Source organism: Aythya marila (genome assembly GCF_965140915.1).
Source record: "Aythya marila genome assembly, chromosome: 2".
NCBI lineage: Eukaryota > Metazoa > Chordata > Aves > Anseriformes > Anatidae > Aythya > Aythya marila.
This window is the reverse complement of record NC_139043.1, coordinates 43,193,500-43,215,784: the sequence shown is the minus strand read 5'-3', so window position 1 is coordinate 43,215,784 and position 22,285 is coordinate 43,193,500. Positions and strand designations below refer to the sequence as shown.

Here is a 22,285-nt window from a genome sequence, read left to right as displayed (position 1 = left end):
TCCTGTGATGTATGGGCACTAGGGCATATGCAGCATTTTTGGAAAAGAATGACAGATATCCCAGGGTTGCAAATGTCTGATCAAAGGGTTGTCAATGGTTGTTTTGGGGTACAGGAGAAACATTTATGGCTTTACACTTCTGCGCATGCTGGGCAGCTTGTGTAGATTTTGTGAAAGTGCAGCAGTGCATGGAAATGTTCTTGCTTTGTCCCTCTTAGTCCAGATGATGCATTTTTTGGAGGGGCACCAGAGCAGGAGTACAGGTACTGTAGAGGAAAGCATGTTCTCTGCCAAGGAAGAGCAATGAAGTTGTGTTTTCACTGCCATTCCCGTCTCTTTTCGCTTTCCTACACCTTCTGCAGCATCAGTTCTTTATCACTACAGCGTTTGTGTTCTTGCCCTCTGAATGGACATCTCTTTCTATGCTGGGAGACACTCGTGTCTGGACAAGGGATGTCCAGAGATCTGTAGAAAGACATCAGCTGGCTTTACCTTTTTTCCTTGAAAGTACGCTTCAACTGTGCTTGTGCTGGACAGGAATGTATGAGCCCTTATTTATTGAGCTTTATATTCCAGCATATGAATTATGAAACTAAATGAAAAGCTACAGGTGATTTGAACCTAGCCATGGAACTGAAGCCTACAGTCAAAAAGAATGGAAGGATAAAAGCAACTACTTGGCTTCCTCTTTGTTTTGGGGACTTCTCTCTGGGAAGCCCCTTGACTTTCTACAAGGACATCTTCCTGAAGGGCATCTATTTTTGACTAGAAAAAATCAAGGAATGGCAAAACTGCCATTTTCCTTGGCACCTCCTTTCAACGGTCAGTTAGCCTTTCTGTATAAAAGGAGATTGGGAAGGGATGAAAAAATACCTTTACAAAATAAAATAGCCTTCCCTAGTCTGTTCGTCCATCCTCACATACTCACAAATTTTCATCAAGTCACCACTCGCTCTTATTTATAAGCTAAATAGATTCACATCTTTAAGCCTTCATTGGCCATTGAATCACTTCTGTGGATGTCATCAACATCCTTCCAGTTTATCATTATCATAAAAAAATACAAATAAACATCTGAACTCTGTATTGTTGCCAGTACCTGAGTGTCTGATACAGCATGTGGGGGAAAAACTGCCTCCTTAATACTTATGTACTTGTTCATAGCAATCACAGATCATACTAACTTCTTTCTCCTGCTTTTCTTTGGGAGATCGAGCTGATGAAGCTTTGCAAAATACATACAAAGTAATGACGAATACTGAAATGAGACCTTTTTTACATGTGTGTTTTTGTATACATGACTATTTCAGGAACAAAAGAATTTGTGTAGACACTTTTAATTTCTCCTCCCCACCCCCCCGTTGGGTCAGGGAGAGTAATGAGTGGTCCTGGGATCTGGGGATCCATGTTTAAGGTCAGCCCCAACCAGTTTAAAGTGTCCAGATATATGACCTAATTACAAAACTTTGTTGTTTGTCTTTTGGAACTTTTAAGAGCTGATTTGGGGTGTGACGTAGAATGAAAAGAATTGCTGAGAACTCAGTTCTCAGTTTCTTGTCAGGAAGGATTCTTGGTTTCTGATAGGTGACCTGGAAGTCCATATAAATTTTGATATTTTTTTTTTGTTGACTACTACAGTTTTCAGAGTCATTATCTTTAAGATAGTCATCTGTTCTTAGCTGAGTCTATTTTTTTTTTTTTCTCCCCGTAATGCATAGCTTACCTTTTGGCTATATTAAAAAGCTGTCATTAGAGTGGATTTGAGCACACCATGGCTGTGCAATTGCCTGTCTGCCTGTTTTCTTCATTTACGAGCCTCTTGCTCATGAATAGTATCAGCTGTCATTTATTGACTTCCAGAAAATTAACAATACGGATTAGCATCAAGACTAATCTCGATCTCTGTGGAGCCTCACTAGCAACTGTGTTTGATTAATGCTCTATTTGCTGCATGTGGAGATCTGCTAGTTACTCAAATCTTGCTTAGTTTTACTTTATTACTGTTATGTAGTCCTTTTTTTTTTTCTTTTTCTTTTTTTCTTTTTCCTGGGTGCTGTTGCTGTGTGGATTTTTCCTGCTATTTTTCATCTAAATGGCTTTTGTAAGGCTTTCTTATTAGTGCTTTGTGTGAGTAACTCATTGAGAAACTTGTAATATCAGCAAAATAGTGAAGGCAGGCTGACCCCAAAAATGGCGTTCAGCAAAGATATAAATGTAACTAAACACAAAAGGCTGAGTTTAAAATTTGTTTATGTCAATTTTAAAATAACTATATATTTGTACCCTCTAGTTCATTATAAATTAAATTAGGGATAAATGTTTCCTTTGTTTTACTTTGTCCCTCTCTTTGCTGCTTCTAATCCTGGTGCTTGTATTCTGAAATTTTCTTATTACCCCAAAATGTATGCAAAGATTCAGCTTTTTTCAGTTTTGGGTACAAGCCATCCAGGCCTGTGGATCTGAAAATTTGCCTTTACTAGGTGTTTAACATCCCAATAGCTGCTAATGGCTTGGAAAGTTCATCAGCTTTGTGGGAATCCTTCATTCTGCTCCCTCCCTGCAGAAATGAAAAGCTTATTGAACACTTCTGCCTCGTCTACAGTTTTAACGATTAACCATGGCTTGGGCTTCGCTCATCCCTAACATACATACTTACCTACTTAAGATGTTTCTTCTTTTCTTAATCCCGTCAATCAAAGATTCCTTTTTCTTCTGATAAATTTTCTCCATGTCACATTTGTATTGATTGCTATCTGATCCGTTTCCCCTTTTCAACTTGTTAAATATTGCTTTGCTGTCTTTGCTTTGCCAATGAACCAGGATGGACTTTTAGATAAAGCTGTCTTCTTTCTTGATTGAAAGATTGCAGCTTTTGCCCTTCTAATCTCTTTTAAAAGAGCTGTAAGCTTTCATCTATTTTCTACCTGAAATTCTCTGGAAATTAAGACTTTTGAAAGGCCCTCTTTGATTGGGAGCATTCTTTTCTTTTGCCTGCACTGTGCCAGGATGTGATCAGTTCACAGAGGCTGATTTTTAGACCAGTGACAGTATCTCTGTGCCCCAGCGTGGTTGAAAATGAAGATGTAACATACTGGGTGTGCTCCACACCCTTGCTGGTGAGTTGGGACAGGATGCAGTGCTGTATAAAACTTGCTTGTGGACCTTGCTGGGGACAGTCTGGTTGTGCTGGGTCAGCGTGAGTGACAGTGGGATGTGGGAAATGGGGAGCCAAGGGAAGGCACGGTCAGTGCTGGGTACTGCGTATCTTAGGCACTTGAATAATGCCAGGGTTCATTTAATTACATGCATTTCTCCACAGAGACTCAGTAAGAAGTGTCTATCCTCGTGAATCGGGTTCATTTTCACAATCAATGGTAGCTACAAAGTAGTTGTGTTGACCTGGAAGATTTGTTGCCCAAGCTGCCAAAGCACTCTGCAAGAATTGTTTTGGGGTTGGTGGTTAGGACCTGGCTGTAGGACTGGTACTGTGTACCCTACTCTGGAACCCATATACTGAAAATATTTAGTGCAGGTAGCTGTGCCTGAGCTCAGAGCTCAAGCTTTCTGACCCAGCTGAGTGGGGAGCTACCCATGCATTTGGGGATTGCGTCTTGAACACTTATTTCCAATAGCTAGTTTTAAGCCATCGCTAGCAGTAAGCCAAGGCGACCATCGGGGGGCACCAGAACAACAGTAATATGTTTGAACTGCTAATTAGTGCACACACTGCTAATGTCTGTTTGGTGCACTCAGGAAAGGAAAAACAACAACTATGTTTGAGGAGAGGAGGAAATATCTTCCAGTTCTTAAATCAACATAATTTCCATAGTGATACTGCCAGCTCTGCTTTGAAGGCACGGACTGTTAGAGTGAACTACAGCAAGCATGATTTATCTCCTGCTTCCCAGGCAGCACGAGCTTTTTCTTCTTTCTCTCCTTCTCCCTCCCTCCCTTATTTTCTCCCTTCTTTCTTTCTTTCTTTTTCTTTATTTTAATCCTTTGTATAAAAATACATATTTCTTACAAGGTTTAGAGTTAGAAAGTAGATATTTTGAATAATCATCTCTGAGAGGTCAGTGTCTAATAAAAACATGAAACAGTGCTTGTAAAGATTTTACAGTTCTCTGCTTCCCAGGCATTTGAATTGTGCTCTGCGAGGTCTGAATCCCACGATGAGGCAGTACAGTTTTAACAGCAGTTGAATGCTGAGTGACAGTTCAGCTGATGCTCTGAATTTGAGACTCCATCTATATGGATTTTGGCGTGGACAGATACTGTGTAACAGTGGCTGGATGCTGCAGGGAAGTCACGGTGTCAAAGTGTCTTTGTCTGCTCCTTAACCTGACCTCACAAGGACGATGAGGAGCATGCCTGCCTTTTAGTGTGGGGAAGAGCAGTACTTTTCCTGTGAAAAAAGAAGGCTGTTCTGTAGGCAAAGACTTCTTGCAAGTGTGTCTTATGTAACATCCTGAGATTCCTCCTGGTAATCTTTGATGAAATATTGCATGATTATTATTTAATTCTGAAGGTGTGACCCTGTTTCAATAAAGACATGTCTTTTTTTTGTTTTGTTTTGATTTTGCCTTTTAAAGTTCCTCAGTAAAGGTACCAAGTTCCTGTGTGTTAAGTCACAGCATGCTTTCTGAAAGACAAGACTACTAGCCAAGATCTGACCTTGCTTGGCTGGTGCTATTGGAAAAATTGTCCAGGTTTTCCTCACTGTCCAGTTGCCTTACAGATTTACCAGTCTTGAGGTAGCGTCCATTTTGCGTGACTCAGTGTTGAGCCCACAATTACTCACAATATGGGTTTTATCCGTAGCAACACATAGTCTGTTTTTGTAAGTGAAGAATTTTGCAAATAATATTTCTGACAGTCTTGATAAAAAAAAAACAGATGACAATGACACAGATGTAACATTTAGATACTGAGACTTGAAAAGGTTTCTGGTGTGAAACCATGTTGCTTTTTCTCAGTAAGTAGTTTGGCTTGAAGAAAGATCTTCACCGTGCAGATCTTGCCTTTATATCTCTTGACCATCACAGCACCACCGTGTAGAAAACAGTGTCATTATGCAATATCTGGCTTTCATCAGGCAGCTCAGGATGCCTGGAAATTTCTGCGTTCTCAAACTCACTAAGCCTATCTCAGGTCTTCTAAAAATGATGAAAAGAACTGTTAATCCCGCTCCTGTTTACCTTGAAATCAGTCTCTCCCTGAATTTGTGCAGTTCCTCACTTTCTGCACTAGATGGTGATCAAAAGCAACCCATGCCGGGTTCTGCCTTGGCCTCCTGTCAGTTGACAGAGGATAATGAAAGTACATGAGACTGACCATTTTTCCTGCCAGCTTTTAAAGTTTTTCTCTGTCCCCGAGTAATTAATCTTTTTGGCAGAATCCTCTTAAAGTGGAAGTGAAAGTCTTTAGTGGCATTGCTAAGGTCTAATATCATATTGAACCTGTGATTTTTAAATTACTTGATAAACACATAGGAAGCATTTTTTGCCATTGTCATCACCAAATATTCATAAAATATCCTGTAACTTCAAGCTAGGATTAGTGGTGTTTATATAGTGCAGAAAGTCAAATATGCCAGTTTTCAGAATAGTTGCTACAGACCCAAACCCAGTTGCTGAATGTAAAAATTGAGTCCCGGTGCTTAGTACAAGGTAGTAACAGGGAAGGGGGAGCACTGCTCTGAAAATGTGCTTACAGATTTTTATAAGGTTAAAAACAAACTAAAGAGAATCCATCTCTGTACTTCCCACTCCAAAATTATAAAAACTGCACTAGTCCTGTACCTTGGGAATAGTGCTGGCTTCAAAGGGAAAAAATGCAAGATGTATTTTGCATTATGTAACTGGAAAAATGAAGTCCTCTGAAGAAAATCAGTCCAAAAATGCTCATTTTACAAAAAAAAAAAAAAAAAAAAAGAAGAGTAATTTTGGTATTGGAGTCTGGTAGATGGATTTAGACAGATTAGAGACCTGGGAAAGGCTAGTACAATAGTGCTTAGAGTGATGGTTTGTAGAAAATATCAAAGGTGCAGTGTTTAAGTAGTAGGAGGATGTGCACTGCACTGGACTTCTGTGATCTGTACAGTAGACAAACAGTTGAAAGAAGGAGGGTGTCAGATAATAAGTCTTAATAGCTGGGAGGGTTTTTTTTTTGTCTTGTGCTTATCTCTTTAAGTAAAGCAGCAACAGCATGACTCAGGGTTAGTTACTCTGATGCATGCATCCTTCCTCTGGTGGGATTAAAGCTGGTTGAACCAGCCCTCTTCTGCTCCAGCTCGGAGACAGTCCCATGGGGGGTGGCTATGGCAAAAGATACAGTGCTGTGGGAAGGTGAACTACTGATGCACAGTGTATGGCTTAAATTAGGCATTGAGAATCCTCTGTTCCTCTTACTGAGCAGGACACACACACTCAGTCCTGAGGTCTTGTCCCAGGAGCTGGATAAAGAGGTCTCCCGTGGTCAATAACCTCAAGTTTAATATTTGCAACTCTTTGTCACTGCTACAAGGCAGTGAAGACACAGATGATCAGCCGATAGGAAGCTGGAGAGCAATAAATAAGTATCTACTCACAGGCGATTGTAGGGTTAAAAAAAGAGCAAAAGGAAATTTGATGCAGCTACAACATGTTTTACACTGGTGATGTGTGTAGCAATGAGGAAACGCATGGCAAAGCCAGATTCCAGACAACTGAGTTGATGATATGATTCATACACTTACTTTTTAACTCAGCACTCAGCCTGATTATAATGAGAATCATCTGAGGGAAGTAAAATAACAACAGTTTGAAGCTTGTAGGAGGACAGTAGCCTGCAGCCATGCTAGATGCAGAGGACCATGTCAATTGCTCTGCAGCATGTTGGAGAAATGGAGGTTATGCTGTGAACTAGATGGAGGTTTTTCTTTGCCTTGTGTTTTTGTGTTTGTGTTGTTTTTTTTTTTTTGTTTGTTTGTTTTTTGTTTTTTGTTTTTTCAAGGAGTCCTCTGTAAGTCTGACTTTTGTTCTGAATTGGTCCTCCATGGCTGCATGGATGTACTTGTATGCATGTAATATATGCAAGCAGATAGCCTGTGTATACATGAAAACTGGATCGTTGCATGTACACACAGCCAGCTTGGCAGCTGTGCACCAAAGGGATTTGCATGCACTCAACTTACAAAAACTGGCTCTGAATGTATGAAGGGAAGTAACGTCAAGAGAGTCGAGGCACACCCTTAGTATGGTATTAGCACGTATTCTCACAACTGTTCTTGGTTAAAGATGGTTCTCCCTCAATCAGAATCAGAACTGCAAATCTCATATTGTCTCATTCTGTACATTTTAAGTTTCTGAGCTCAGCGACCTTACAATACAATATGATAATGAGGTAAAAGCCTATGCGAATTTTATCCTAGTCTGAAGTTCTCCATTTCGTTTGTGGCAGATGAAGATTCCCACATACATTTAAAAGGCAGAGTTTTCTAATGATCAGTATGCATGTGTGGGACCAACGGGACACTTCTGGGATCAAATGCAAATGAGTTCTTTTTTTATAGGAAATGATTCAAAGCACATGTCCCTGCAGTTTCAGTGAAAATTGTCACCCGTCAATTGCCAATGACAGAAAAGACTTCAGAGCAGTAGCAATGCAGTGCAGTGTCAGAAAATGGCTGAATCCAGGTGCCCTAGGAACTCAGGGGGATTTCACCTTTTCTAGCCTGATAGGTATGAGGCTACTGTGGTTCTCTGTCCCTGGGTCCTTAGAGTACACGTACTCACGTACTCATTTCAATATGAATACAGACTGTGAAAGCAGGACCTCACAATCCTTCTAACTTTTGGGGTACACATACACACACAAAATACACGGCTGGCCACACAGATAAAGACAAAGAGCAGCGTCTTTACCGGCATCCAAACATTTATAGCAATCATACAAACATGAACAGTATGAACCACCCAATTCTCTTTAGCTGATCAGGACTCAAATCTAGTGGGATAAATACATGCATATTATGGTCGCTCTGGTCGCTGGTCTTAGGTCTTGAGTCCATCCAGTTGCTGGTACCTGGATCTGCAAACCCTGCAGGTTGCAGGTACTCAGACCTCTTATTTCACTACTTTTGTGCGTCTTGAAGTTCACTAGTGTTTACACTTCCAACAGAAGATAGAAATAATATTTAATGGGAATATAGGATAGACTGCGGTGATCAAGAACAGGGTTCATCCATGTGAGTGTACTGACCAACAGTTTTTGTATCTGATGGTACTGTTTATGTTTTTCTTCTGATTTCTCCTAGTTGTTTCTCCCCAATTCACCTTGACCCTTCCCCATCCACACCTTTGGTCCTTTCACCTAAGCATCGCAGAATACATTTTTTTACAGTCCCAGACTTTTCTTCCTTCTGCATCCCGTAAGATGTACTGTACCCCTCTCCTTGCATTCCTGTGAGAGTTTTTCATTCATTGCTCTTTGTGGGTTTCGCACCAGGGGCAAGTGCTCTCCTTTGATAGTCGGAGGAGTAGTCCATGTGGTGTGCTCCATTTTCACTGATCAGGTTACTAGGGTTCCTCTGCCTGTCATTGTTTCTCTGATCCTTGCTGAGTCTTTGTGTTCTCTGTGGTTAGCTTTTAATCACATCACCTAACACGTATCTACCGTGTCAGTAACTGGGGAGCACATAGCTCTGCATGATCCTGCTTGTACTCTGGATATGCTCCCTCTGCACTGTGACCAATGCAGATCTTAGGCCTATGCAGGAAGGTAGATTTTAGATATCTTTGATTATGGATAAACTGTCAAGATAAGTTTAATTTTACCGTGCTTTAGTCACCTAAAAGCTGGGCGGAGGTGTTCCCTGAGGCCCACAGACAGGGAGAAAGGCTTTTCTAAATCAACTCCATATATCTTAGATGCCTGCTCTACGATGAGATAAATCACTCTCTAGAGGTGCATCGTTTCCTTCCTTAAAAGCAAAGCCTAAATGTTTAGGCTAGATGTCTAACCTTCAGACTGCCAAAATGATGGGAGTTGAATCCTACCTTCCATATTTTACCTTCAGTGCTGGAGGCCATTTCCCTGGGTAACACATGATGTACAGTTCAGTGCACCTGACACATCTTCTCAAGTTATTGCTCCCCCTATGTGTGAGGCTCTTACAAAATTAAGCAACTGCCTTCTGTATGCAATGCAGGTTCTGATGGAAAAATACCACCCAGGATTAATATTATAAGGAGCTGAAATTAGGAGCTAGGGGTCTATATTACTCATGTGTGTAATATAAGAATGGAATGACCAGGATTTGATTTTGTGTAGTCCATTGTGTCCATGCTAAATCTTCACGATCCATGAAGTTCACACCAGTTGCCAACCATAGGTATGTGTTGTGTTGTGCGGAGTGTTAACCACTGGAGGAGTTGTCATCTGTGCAAATATGCACTAAAAATATCCCATCCTGCTCACTAAATCACTAATGTACCTGAGTGGTGTCTAGCTTTGGCATAGAGTTGTGGTTAAGATCTTGGTTATTATTTCCTTTTTGTGTGCCTCGGTTACTTCGACAGTAAGTATAGTACTTCCTCTTGCGTGTTCAAAGGTAGGGATGGAAAGCACTGTAAATCTCCAAAGTAAGAGTAATTTTTCACTTAGAATTATGACTTCTGTGGTGTTTTTTTTTTTTTTTTTTTTTTTGGGGGGGTGGGGGTGGTGGTTCCTTCCCCCTCCCTCCCTTTTTTTTTTCCTAACAGCAGCTGCTTATTGATTTGTGTTCTTGCTCCTTACCTGCATAATGGATGGATGTGACTTTAGCAGTACCAGGTTTTAAGACAAATGAGAAAGTTCAAAAAATGGTATAGCTCAAGCAGAGTTTTTGAATTCTTAGCTAGATCCTTAGCTTAGATCCTGGTAGAAGAATGGAAGGAAGGTCTACAGCAGTGTGAAGGAAGAACCAATAAAATGTACAATAATGCAGTCATGATAGAGAAAAAAATATTTCCATCCTCAGGTATTTAGTTTTATTGGAAATTATTTGATTCAATTATCAAAAGCACAGTAATTATGACCCATGCAGTACTAATGACTATTGGCAACAAGACTCACGGGGACACACAATCTAATTAGCTTTAATGAGATGGATTTAATAATACATTGGATTAACATCTGTTAGAACCAAGTATCAAGATTTATTGTTCTCTGAATAAATATTGACCTCGTGTCTCAGGTCAATAAATCTTAAGCTTGCCTGCACTTAAATGAGTATCTACTTATTATGTTAACACTCTTTTGTTTTCTATCACCAATTTCAGTATGAGGAGAGCTGCACTTCTCTCCTGCTGTGTCAAACACTTCTTTAAGAAGTAGCAAGAAAGCATTGAATTTGCAAATTGAAGACAAAAAGGGTTGGAGCCTATACCCTTTGTCTTTTCTTCTTATAAAACTGCTCTTCCTTGTTGCTTGCTAATTAGTAATCTCAGAAATGTCCAGAAAATATCAATAGTAATGCCACAGAAAAACTGTGTAGCTCGTATCATCTGCTCAGTTAAGCAGTCTTTCTATTTTGAGTAGCGTTGTGAGTGGTGTTGGGAAGATGTGTGAGGATAAGTTGGAGGAATTCCTCCTCCTCGATGTGTACTGAGATACCAAGATACTTCAGATTTCATTTTGTGCTTCAGATATTTAAGCGCATATTCCTTTCTAGCTGTAGGCATCTCAAGAGGATTGAGATGGAACATGTTTCTTTTTCATGCCTACAGGGTAGGAACTTCTTGATAATCTCAGAAGGGATCACTGTGGTCAGAAATATCTTCAAGTCTTACAACATATTTTGTAACCAAGAAGAGTTCCTTTTAAAACAGTAGAAAATATTTGAGACTGATATTCTTTCAGCAGAGTATTTAGACCTTCCTTTCAAATTTAATAGAGTTATAAGGGAACGTTTGTTAGTCTAACTCTACTCCAGATGAAGTCAGCTATAAAACTGCTAGGATCTCTCACGGCAGAATTCTGTAGGTGAATGTTGATTAATGTAGAGGATCTTTTTAGTAGAGACACTGATGAATTGGAGACTTTATAAATTTTGTAGGAAGATTATTTGTATTTATTGAATTCTGTGGAAACTTTTCAGTTATGGAAGTGAAATCCGGCAGACTTTAATGGATGAGTTTTATACATCGTAACTGCTTTCAAAGATCAAAAGGTTTTCTTACGCATGTTCTCTCTCTCTCTTGTAAAAATATGTATGCTGTGCAGAAACCTAGCAAAAATGTTTCCGTTTTTCTCCTTTTTTCACCCTTCTATTCTTTTATTTCTAACTGTATGACCAACCTTTACCTTTTTGGTGTGATTTAGAGGTTGCTGTGGCACTAAGGGAAATTGTGGAATTTACCATAATCCACGGTGAATACCGTAGGCCAGGCTGGAGAAAGAATAAGGTTCTCAGATCAGTTTGGTGTACAGGATTAGAGGATTTAATCTCTGCTTCTGAGTGTTGAGCCATAGCTATAGGGATGTAGAGTAGGCCCAACGTTAGCGATTTTTTTATTCCCTATATTCCTTTTGAGGTAAGTATGTTGTTACAAGTCTCTGCAGGACAGATGTTAAACGTTGAGCCTTTCCCCCTCCAACTGCTTTCAAATTTTCTAAGGATCAACTGCAATCTAGCTCCTTTTAATCATAATCATATATAATTTTGTTCTTTAACTGCAAGCAATTGTGGGTGCAAGCCATTATTTTCCCCCTACTTTGCAGCCTTTCATAGTGCAAGAAAATTTGCAAATTCTGAAACCCTAAGGATCCTGCTTTGCTCTTTCAGTTCAGCGTCTGTACATGGGCTTAAGGACAAAGATTTGTAACATATGTTGCTTTTCACTTGTGGAGAGAAAGGAAAAAAAATATGCTAACTGGGGATGAGTTGATGAGGAAGGCTGAGCTGGAATGAGCGTTATCCTGGGACAAGATCTATATGGATGAAGTGTTGTTGATCTTGGTAGGACTCCATGTGAAAGGGTTTGATAGCTTTATTTCATGTTCAGATTAGGCTTTAAGTAAATCAATCTTGGACAAGCAAAACAGTTATAATAAATGACAGTTATTGGTCCTATATTTCACTGGATGGAAGGGAGAAGGGGTCTTTTTTTTGTTAAATTGGGTGATCTGTTCAGACAGCAGCCCTGCTTTTGTGGTAGCAGTGTGGGTCATGGTAGAACAGCCCCACCTCTCCCAAACAGATTAGAAGCAGCCTCTGTGAAGGTCATTATGCTGTTTTTAAGGGGGGAGAGGGGAGGAAATCCAGTTTTGTTGTAATACTCGTTTTTCTTTAGAACTTTATAAAGAATATGAAAAAAGACTCCTTCCTGTTCTTTAATCATTACTCTAATGCAAATACATAAGGTGTTACCAGTTGGAAATCATTCCAACTTTCTGAAGCAATGTTCGTTCTTCTACTCAAGAAGTGTATTGAGTTTTTGAACTTGTGTCATCAAATAATGTAATCTTTCTATTGTAAAGTGCTCCTCCCAGCCCCAGACATTCATGTTGCACTGTTTTTTTTTTTCCCCCGGTGGAGAAGGAGAACAGAAGCTCATCCCTATGCATACAAACTAAAAAAGTTATTTTTTTCCTGTTAGTTACTCTTGCTTTCAAGATGACAAGCTGCCCTTTCATCCTGCATGGAGAAGAGAGAGCTTGTCTTTGGCAGCATTGAAAGGACTGGAAAACCTAGTCACTAAAATGGAAACTTAGCAAAGTGTTCTGCAGAACCTTGCGTGCACTATGAAAGCTTTTAAAACAATTGTTTTTATAAAAACCAGTGGCACTCGACTCTCTTGCTACTGTTTAAGCAGTTCCGAGTGCTCTTGCCTTTGGACGTTTCTCAATGCCTAGACTTTGCACATGACTTGTTAATAAAACCTTGGTAAAGCAACACAGAAATGTGAGAAATAACAAGGAACGTTATTCATAATAATAAGGAATCCATGTGAATTGTCTTGAAAAGATACGTGTACTCAGACAGAAGACAGCATGGGACTGCGTACCTGGAAAACAGTGGTGTTCAACAAAAGTTTTATCTGTAAGTGAAAACATACCCAACCATCTTCACATGCTGACTCGTGGCTTCTGTCTGTTGTGCCTCCTTCTCAGAGGCAAATACTGTTAATGTAAAAGCCTTGATCTGAACACTTTTTTGTTGCATAAATGACCGGCTAAAGAAGTCATTCAAGGCAATCAAAATCTGAAACCAACCTGTCATCTCCTATTAGTCAGGTCGTTTGCAATGATTTGTGGGGTTCATAAGTGGGTCTTCTGGCAAAAAGTAACCGGTGAGAAGATGATGGGCAAAATATAATAGCGTAGACATGCTGCACAGCCTTGCGTTGAAGGTGCATGAAGAATGTCTGTATCAAGACAAAAATACAGCTGCATCTGGTCTCCTTTGATATGCTAGTTGTTCCAAAGAATGTGGAAGTGGTTACTGCTATTTTGACAAATGCGCTTATTTCTCCTTTTGTTGCCTGGTGTGGCACAAGGGGAACACTGGCGCAATAGTGTACAGCAATAATTTATTAGTGGTTTAGGGATGTGGGCCCAGAACAAATTCTAGACAAAAGAAAAACATGTTTGGGTTTTACAGAGCGCCTTGGCTACAGGAACAAAGCCATGATTGGGTGTGCAAATATTTGGTATTTCGATTGTCCCAGTTGGGGTGACAGCTGACAAATGGTCCGAGTTTGTTTTTAATTATCACCAAAAGAAAAAAAAAAAAAGCTTGTTGTTTCAAAGCCAGCAACTGATTTTGCAGCACAAGGCAACAAAAGATATTTAACAGTGGAGGATATACTTTCTCAGTGTTACAATATGCTGAAAGCACTATTACTTCCAAATATTTGTAGTATTTAGCTAGTTTTGTGATTACAACCAACCAAGCAAAGTGTTTTCTTCACTTGTATTGCATCCAATGATCAATACTAAAATGCCAGCTACCGTGCTCACTTAATGCTAACTGGTATCATTGGTATCAATGTTACCTTCTGCACACACTGGAAAGGGCAGCATATATGCGGTGACAGATGCTTGTGAGACCTATTTGGCACAAAAATTACTTAATATATATCATACTAGTGTACAGAGCACCCGTGAGGTATCAGGGTCAATTACAAGAGATATATGAACACACAGAGACTTCACTGCCCGTAAGGGTTATAGGCCCCCTGTGAAGGGAAGAAGAAGCATGTTACCCAAAAGAGATTGAGTCATTTGTCCAAGACAACCCAAACAGTAGGGCAAGGGACCAATCCTGTTTGTTGAGTCTGTATCTATTATTTCAACCACCTCGCTATCGTTTAAGTAAGATAAGAACAATGTTGAGAAGACCCACTGAAATTAGAAGGCCATATATAAAAGTTTAAAATTGTGCTCAAATGCTTAATTGAATTGGGGTTTTGTTTACTTCTTGGTTGCAATTACTGTACAACAGTTGTTGTCTTGTGAATATACATGAATCTGAATCATTTCTTGCAGGAAGTGTAACTTGTCAGAATTTGAATAGCCAATAAGTCACCTTTTAAGTAAAAATCATGAACCTCTGAACAAATTTGCCTTTTCTAGGGAGGCCAAAATGGATTTTTGTGGTTGGATGAGAGAGACTGTTCTGCATAAACTTGTCTTCTATTGCAAGAAAGAATTGAGACGAGAACACAAAATGTGTTTTCCATTTTTGTGAAATCATGAGAATGTGATCTTTCCATTTTGTCAAAAGGGTGACTTTTTTTGTCTTCTAGCTACAGCCCTCTGCCAATTTCTAGTGCAGCATTCAGTACCTCAGAAAGTTTCATAAAGGCTGTATTTGAGGAAGAAAAATAGTTTGATCTGCGAATATGCTGCTGTCCTTCCAACAGTGTCTAGCCTGCTTTTGCAGATCCCTAGAAAGATTATTGATTTACTGCAAGTGTGGTTTTCTCTAGTAAAGGCTGAAGGCTGTTTGCAAACTGCCACCTGAAGCGGATGCATAAGGAGGAAATTTAGATAATTGCATTCTGCTTCCATTGGAGTCTGCGGCAATTTTGAAATGATTTTCAGGAGGAGAGGAATGGGCCTGGTGACTGCGAGTCCCTGCTGCCAGGAGCTGGAAGAGCTCATCAGCTTTACTTTGCATAGGTGCTTGGGGAACTGGGAGCTGTTGGAAAAAAACATTGCAGATATAAGTTGCCAGTATTAACATTAGTTTTTATAGACACTTTCTGACTTTGTAGTACTTGCTGGGCTAGCAAGATTAGAGTCAGCTATACTACTAAAAGCTGTTCGCATGAGATTCCCAGCCAATTTTTGCCAACAGAACAGGCAGTCCCACAGATTTTCTCATACTTTCTGTCTTTTCTGGGGGGCAGAAATTCTACAGACATTTTAGTTAAGTGGTGTCAGCACTTTTGATCCCATGTATTTATGGCTGTACAAATAATGGATTTTATTATTTTTTGGTTTGGCCACTGAATTAAGAAACTGAATAGAATTCTTGGTTTTAGTTGACCAGAAATAATTTTTGTTTTCAGATGAACTAAGATGAATCAGTCTGCTTGGTTTCAGTTTCCTTATTCCTCTTCTACTCCCTGCAATAAAAAATGGGTCAATTTCCAACTGAATTTAAGTTTTAATTGAAAACATTGTTTTGAAACAACTATTCAAAATAATTTTATTTTATTTTAAACTTTTCTGGTTTCTGTATTTTTCTGACGAATGCTATTTTTTCATTTGTGCTAGTTTTCAAATTGACAATCTTTCTTCCTTCAAGCAATATATTTTTGCAAATTCATTGCTTAGTGGATTTGTTTTTAGTCAGCACTGTTACCAATTTGTAACTTATTCCCGTTGGCTTAGCATGTAAATAAGGAAAATACAAAATTTACAAAATGTTGCCCACAGTTTGGAAAACCTGTTGTGGTGGTATGTTAACATCTGATACGACTAGACTAATACAGCCAGAGTCTTTGAGAATTGCAACAGTGCTGGTAGCGTTTGGGTAACAGAGGTATAGTGTTAGAGGTACAGAAAATCGTTTGTGATGGGACAGTTTGAAAATACTGAATTAGGTCTAAAAAGAGATTCATTACAGGTAACGGAAGGCTTTGAGAAAGAAATTCATACCCAAGGTAGGACAACCTTCCATTATCAGCAAGGTATTCTGTAGAGGTCCAACCTGAGTTTCCCTTACAGTGAGTGAAATCAAAAGTGTTATACTGTGACATGAGTAATGGGGCAGGAATATCACCTATTCAACAGAGCTGCTCTGGAGATTTCACTTTACGCAATAAATCCATGTGCTAGGAAATTATCACATCTTAAGAGCCGTGTTTACATAGCATGGCCACTTTGAGAATGGTTTTGGAGGTCTTGCTGTCTGGTAGGAGAACAAATGATCTCAAATAGGTGTTCCATCAAGTCCTCTGAAAGGATTTTAAGAATCCAGACTTGGGAGCTAGCTCTTGGAGACACTAGGCGTATGCTTTTCCTGCCGAGAAAGTGCTCAGCTTTGTTGATGAATCAGTCCTTGATAGCTGCTGAAGCATGTTATGTGGTCACGGCCTGAGCTTGGTGGAAATTCCTCAAGTGTTAGAGAGAGCTACATTAATTACCACTGAGGAGTCAATCGTGGGAAACACAGTGGTTTTTAAGGTACTGGCCTGTAGCACGATTGTGCAGAACCACTCTTCTCAAGGATACTTAAGATATGGAGAGGGAAACGTGATACTTTCCTGGTCCTCCTGGTGCATGTCGATACTACAGCTGCAGTGTCCATGCTGGACCTTTCTACTTACCACATAGATCTATGTCTGTTTATGCGCTGGGAAGGAACATTGTCATCTTCCACATGAATGTATATAAGGGTCAGTTACAGATTGGGCTCTTGACAAAAACAGCTTAAATTTTAGGCTAAAATTTTCTGTTGTTTCTAGTGTGGCTGAGTGCTGGCAGGGAGTAGGAGGAGAGGCCATCGCCCAGGTAAATGGAGAAGGGTTTAACTACATATGTCATTGCTGCTCTAATTTTTAAAACCTCTGCTATTAAAAGTAAGGGAAGAATCCAGGTGGCATGAGATGTTACAGCCCCTCTGTTACAGCATGGGGAGAACATGATGTACAGATCAATCCCCAGGCAAAGCCATTCCCTGGGCCTCCAGTTGTGTGCCATGTGTGCAGCTCTGCTGGAGGAGGGCCTTACACTCACTGCACTCCCTCCCTGCCTTCCTACTGAGTCTGATACCTAATACACTGCTGAACTGAGCTTTTAAAATAATAATCTCCAGGGTGGGCTGGCAGGGGAGGGCAATGGTGAGAAGGCAGTGGTGAGGAGAGGGAAAGAGAGAAAAGAATTTAGGTTTTAGGATACATTACACTTAGAATTCTGAGACTGTTCCACATATAGGCAACATAAAGAATTAGGTTTACAATATATATAGTAAGTTCCATAGTAAAATAATTGGACTGTTGAAGCAATCTTGCTCTCAATAAATTGCTTTCCTAGGAACTTATCCTGACTGGGGCTGTGCAGCTCTTTCTGATATTTGAACATCCTCTGTTCTCATTGACTTCAGTGGGAATTGAACTCATTGAACTCCTCACTAGGTAATTAGTTCCTTATAGGGCTGATTTTTCTGCTTCAAATCAGCAGTTGCCTTAACTTTCAGTTAGCAGTCATACCCAGTGCTCCTCAAATTCATGCCTTAGCATCCCATGCATCATTTAATGGCTTTTTTTTTGTGAGACATGTACTCAAGCATTTGTGCAAATGTTCTGTTCCTTACTGTTTGCCGTGGATAGGATCCATAATAGTTTTGTTACACTGACTGCATCACATTAGCAAATAGAACATGCAAAATACGTGATGGAAAACCTTTCCAAAAATAATCCTGTCAAAAGCCTGCAAGACAGTTTTTAGTTTAGTTTAGGTTTGTTTTCTTTATAAGTAGGAAGTGTTTGTTTTGTCTTCAAAAAAGGAAGGATGCACTTCAAACATATTAAGAGCACAACTTCATTAGCATGGAGGACGAATGAGATAATGACTGAGATAATGAAAGAGAGATTTCCTACCTTTCCTTTCTGTGAGAAGATCTACTGAAATGCAGAACTTCTGTTTTTACAGAACTTCTGTTGCTAAAGTTCAAATTGTGTTTGCTTTCATGGTCCCCATTTCTGCTGCTGCACATTTTGGAATGATGGATTGTGGAGCATTGGGTGTTGAGATGAAGAGAATCAATAATATGATACTAAAAAAAACACAAACGGAATAATTCTTGATAGAACATCAATAAAGGCTAAAAGTTGCCATAGGGATTTGAATCTTAAAGAAGAGCTTAAGAAAGTATATTAAAAAGCATTCACTTCTCCCCTTGCACTTGTTCTGCTTTTGTTCCCTGAGTAGAGGTCGCATGGGGGTTCTTGTCAAGGACAGGGATAGAGGTGTTTGTTTCTTTTTCTGTATCAGTAGGTGCTCAGTATGCTATCTGCTGGTGTGATATCTTCTGAGCACTGTCACAGCATTGTTGCAATCTCAGCCCACAGTTGGCATGAATAAAAATGGAAGAGTAGAGCTCTTAGTAGCCTTATACACTGTTGAAGGGTTTAACACAGCAAACTATGGGAGAAGTAGCAGAACATGTATCATGACAAACTTACTTAGTGTTTAAGAGAATGTGTGTTGCAGGTCCATACATTGGCGTGAATAACCAAGAGTGATCCCAACCAAGAGTCTTTCCATTTGACTCCACTGCTGGCAACTTGGGCAAGAACAATTGGAGTCCAGATTTTGCCCTTGTGCTAGCACTGTACTGTACAGCATTCAATGATTTGTTGGGACACAGTTTGGAATATTTGATCTGAAATAGAGAGGACTGTTTGCCAAGAAACATACTTTTCAGGACAAAGGAGGCTGTCTCATGCAAAATAACTGCCATCTCCATCCAAGCAGAACTCCAGTGCATTTTTCTTTTTGCTTGAGTATGGACTAAATGAGGTTAGTCTGATGTGATTCTGAGCCATAGAACAACAAAACCGAGGAAATCTTGAATCATTTGCCAAGCAGACAGAAACCCAGGTGGGAGATGTTTTTCTTTCCATGGTATAGGGAACGATTTGATGAATTCTCTTTCTAAATGATGTACGTGTTGCACATATACAGTAGAATTGTGATTTTGTTGCTAGCTTTCACTAGGATCTTTATGCAGGAGGCACGCCCGGAGCTCTACATTAGATTTTATGGAAATAGGTGCTGTTGAATGTGAGTGAAGGTATCACAGTATGCCTCTAACATTTCTGCTGTAATTCTTAGTCTTCCTGTCCTCATCGTTATCTTCATGTTTCTCAAATGTTTATCAGAACTACTTTCATAACTTATTGCTCAATTTTTGCTTGCAGCATTATGCAAAAAACAAACTTCTGTTTACAGATTGCATTCTGAAAGGATATTCATTGCTCTCAGGTGTATAATTCATACTGATGTCACACTCTGGACTTTAATTAGAATGCTTACTCCATCACTCTCATAGTTTAAAAAACAAACACTAAATAAAACACGTAGCTTTGTCACAAAGATAAACCAAATTCAGAGAGGCAAATTAAGTTAGAACCATACACATTCCTCCTCTGAATTCAATATACATATTGAAAGAATGGTAATTTAAACATCTACCACTGAGCAAATATGGAAAAGCTAGGCTGTTAGTGTTGAAAACTGTAGGTGTTTCTATCTAAGCAAACCGTATGAGAGTTGCCTACTAAAATGTGCCATGTGAAAATAAAGCTATTAAGGCAAGGCTGGCATCATCATTTTTCTTTTGCAGATCAGGTGGTAGTTTCCAGCACTAACTTTTAGAGCTGAAATCAATTAATGCAGAAACCAAGGTTAGGTCATACATGTTTTTGCTTTGTTCCAAGTTAAACCATCACAAAAGGCTGCAAAGGAGTGCACTGTTCTGAAATACATTAGTGTTATTAGTAATATATTAAAATGCAACATGTCTTTAAAATATTACTTCTGTCAAAATACTTATGTGTGTTGAATTCTGTCTTCCAAGGAACAGAGTACTTAATCCAGCAATGCATTTAAGCTTATGACTTATTTCAAGCATGAGGACACAGAAGAACTGCTCGCATGCTTAAAGTTAAGCATAAGATTAATTGGACAAGGTTAATAGCCCTGCTGGGATGAGATCAAGTGTTCAGCTATAAGGACCTGACTCTGCCAATCTTACTTATGGCTCGTCCTGCACTGAGACACCTATGAGATTTCATCCCGTTCAGTGCAAGAGCGGAGTAGCCAAATGCTACTTGCATCGTAAATCTAAGAGATGAAATCTTAACCTCCAGGATCAGGACTTCTCCCTTAATATTGCATCACTCTGACTTCTCTGGCAGCTCAAGGTTCACAGGGTTTTAATGGAGAGTGTCCTCTAGGGAGAGCTGCTTTGCAGATGTGGTGGGACAAGGGCCATGAAGTACAAGTAATCATGCTTAGCCTAGTTAGCACAAGGAGATAAACCGTACCCTTAACCGGCTGCAGCTGATGTTCTGCCTGAGTTCAAACCTTTCTAAATCTAGGGCTTAGGAACCTTAACCCAAGCTTTCCCATGTTGCAGATGAACGCTGCAAGCAGTAGTCTTTTGAGTGATTTATATCTTGCTCTGATTCCCCTCGGAGTCCCATTACCTCAGGGTTTCAGTGCACGGTCTGCCTCTAAGCCTTCAGGTTTGAGCCTTAATGTTTCTTGGGGCAGGCAACTGGAAGACAGGCAAGGAGTGCAAGACTCAGACACTTCAAAAAAGCTTCATAAAGCAAAAAAAAAATTCTGTCCAAATCTGGCGTATTTCTGAGGGTGACAATAAGCCTTTTCTGTCTCTGCTTTCAGGTTGCTCCAGTAATTAAGGAAAGAATGATGAAGAAGGGCAGCATGATGCTTGGGTACCAGCCTCACCGGGGCAAAGTCAACTTCTTCCGCCAGGTGGTGATCAGCCCACAAGTGAGTCGAGAGGACATGGACTTCTTGCTGGATGAAATTGAACTGCTTGCTAAGGACTTGTAGCTGTAGCTCTGCAGCACCAGGCACTGCTCACGTGTGATATTTATGGACAGAGAATGGCAGCAGCATCCTGGTGCTATTTTGTGAAAGGTAGTAAAAAGCTTGACATATAGGTTGGAAACTGTTGTTTAACATAGTGATGTTCAGAGCTTTGCAGGTAGAATACCTCTTCACACAAAAGTATTTGCTGATGGGGGCTGAGACAGGCCAGTGCTTGCAGCACCACCGCCATTCTGGGAAGTGTTTCCTTGGGGGAACACTTCTGAAAATGGTGTCCGTGTCCCAAGGAGGGCAGCTGTTTATGGGGTGCCTGTGCACAGTGTAGCTCAAAGTGATCGCTTATATATACAGGCAATACTCCTCTTGAGTTACTGGTAGTAGTGAATTTAGCTCAATGAGCTTTAAAATGCTAGTTAGTTCTCTGTCTACTCTGTCAAAGCTGTATTTTGGTATGTGTTTAGGGGTAGAGGCCTAGTTGGTATTTACAGTAAGACTGGAAATCATAAACTTAAGGAGTTCCTCAAGGCCCCTGATTAGATGAGTTGCCCAGATTTTCCACTGTGAGCACCATCAGGCAATAGAACGAGGGCCTGGCAGGGTTGTGCAGTCACCATCCTTGGAGGTTTGCAGGGTCTGGCTGGACAAAGCCCCAAGAAGTCAATATTGACCCTGCTTTTAGCAGGTAGAACTAGATGACCTTCTAAGGTCCCTTCCAACCTAAATGATTTTGTGATTCTGTGAAGTCAAATGATTAGGCCTGGTCAGTGTTTGCCAATGTTGCCCACACAAAACATCACCAGTGCTACAGCAGTGCTGAGAATATAGGAAAGGTGTCTTAGAAATACTTAACTCTTTGGTAACAGGAGTTACCTGTAATTTCGGAACTGTTGTTCATCTTCCTCTATTTTTAAAGCATAAATATTTATTTAACAGATTTAGATGCACTTTAAAATTATTGCAGAGAAAAAAAAAAAAAAAGCATATTTACCTGAAAGATGTGTATTTTTAAGCATGGTAACTGTATGTTAAGAATGTAGCAAAAATACGTATTTGTCATTGTCTGTCTATATTTGCCTACAGATTTTAGGTGACTTGGTTTTATGTTATGAGTATATAATTTATATTTTGGCACTGAAATTAAGGTGGCAGTGATCAGTGAAAGCCTAATTGCTTTTAGGATGGGAACTACCTAAGTATTTCTGGTCAACCTTAAGATGCAAAATGAGGT

General features: G+C 39.8%; 1 protein-coding gene across 1 annotated transcript in view; it reads left to right on the top strand.

Annotated features, from left to right (window-relative positions):
• GADL1 (glutamate decarboxylase like 1) overlaps positions 1–21,626 on the top strand; it is a gene marked incomplete at its 5' end in the record, with an annotated part of 71,261 nt that extends 49,635 nt beyond the window's left edge. The window contains one exon of the mRNA XM_082755343.1: positions 20,887–21,626. Coding sequence (XP_082611469.1) covers positions 20,887–21,060 — 174 coding nt within the window. The 3' untranslated portion in view covers positions 21,061–21,626. The remainder of the gene's footprint in view (positions 1–20,886) is intronic.
• Between the last annotated feature and the right edge of the window lie 659 nt (positions 21,627–22,285).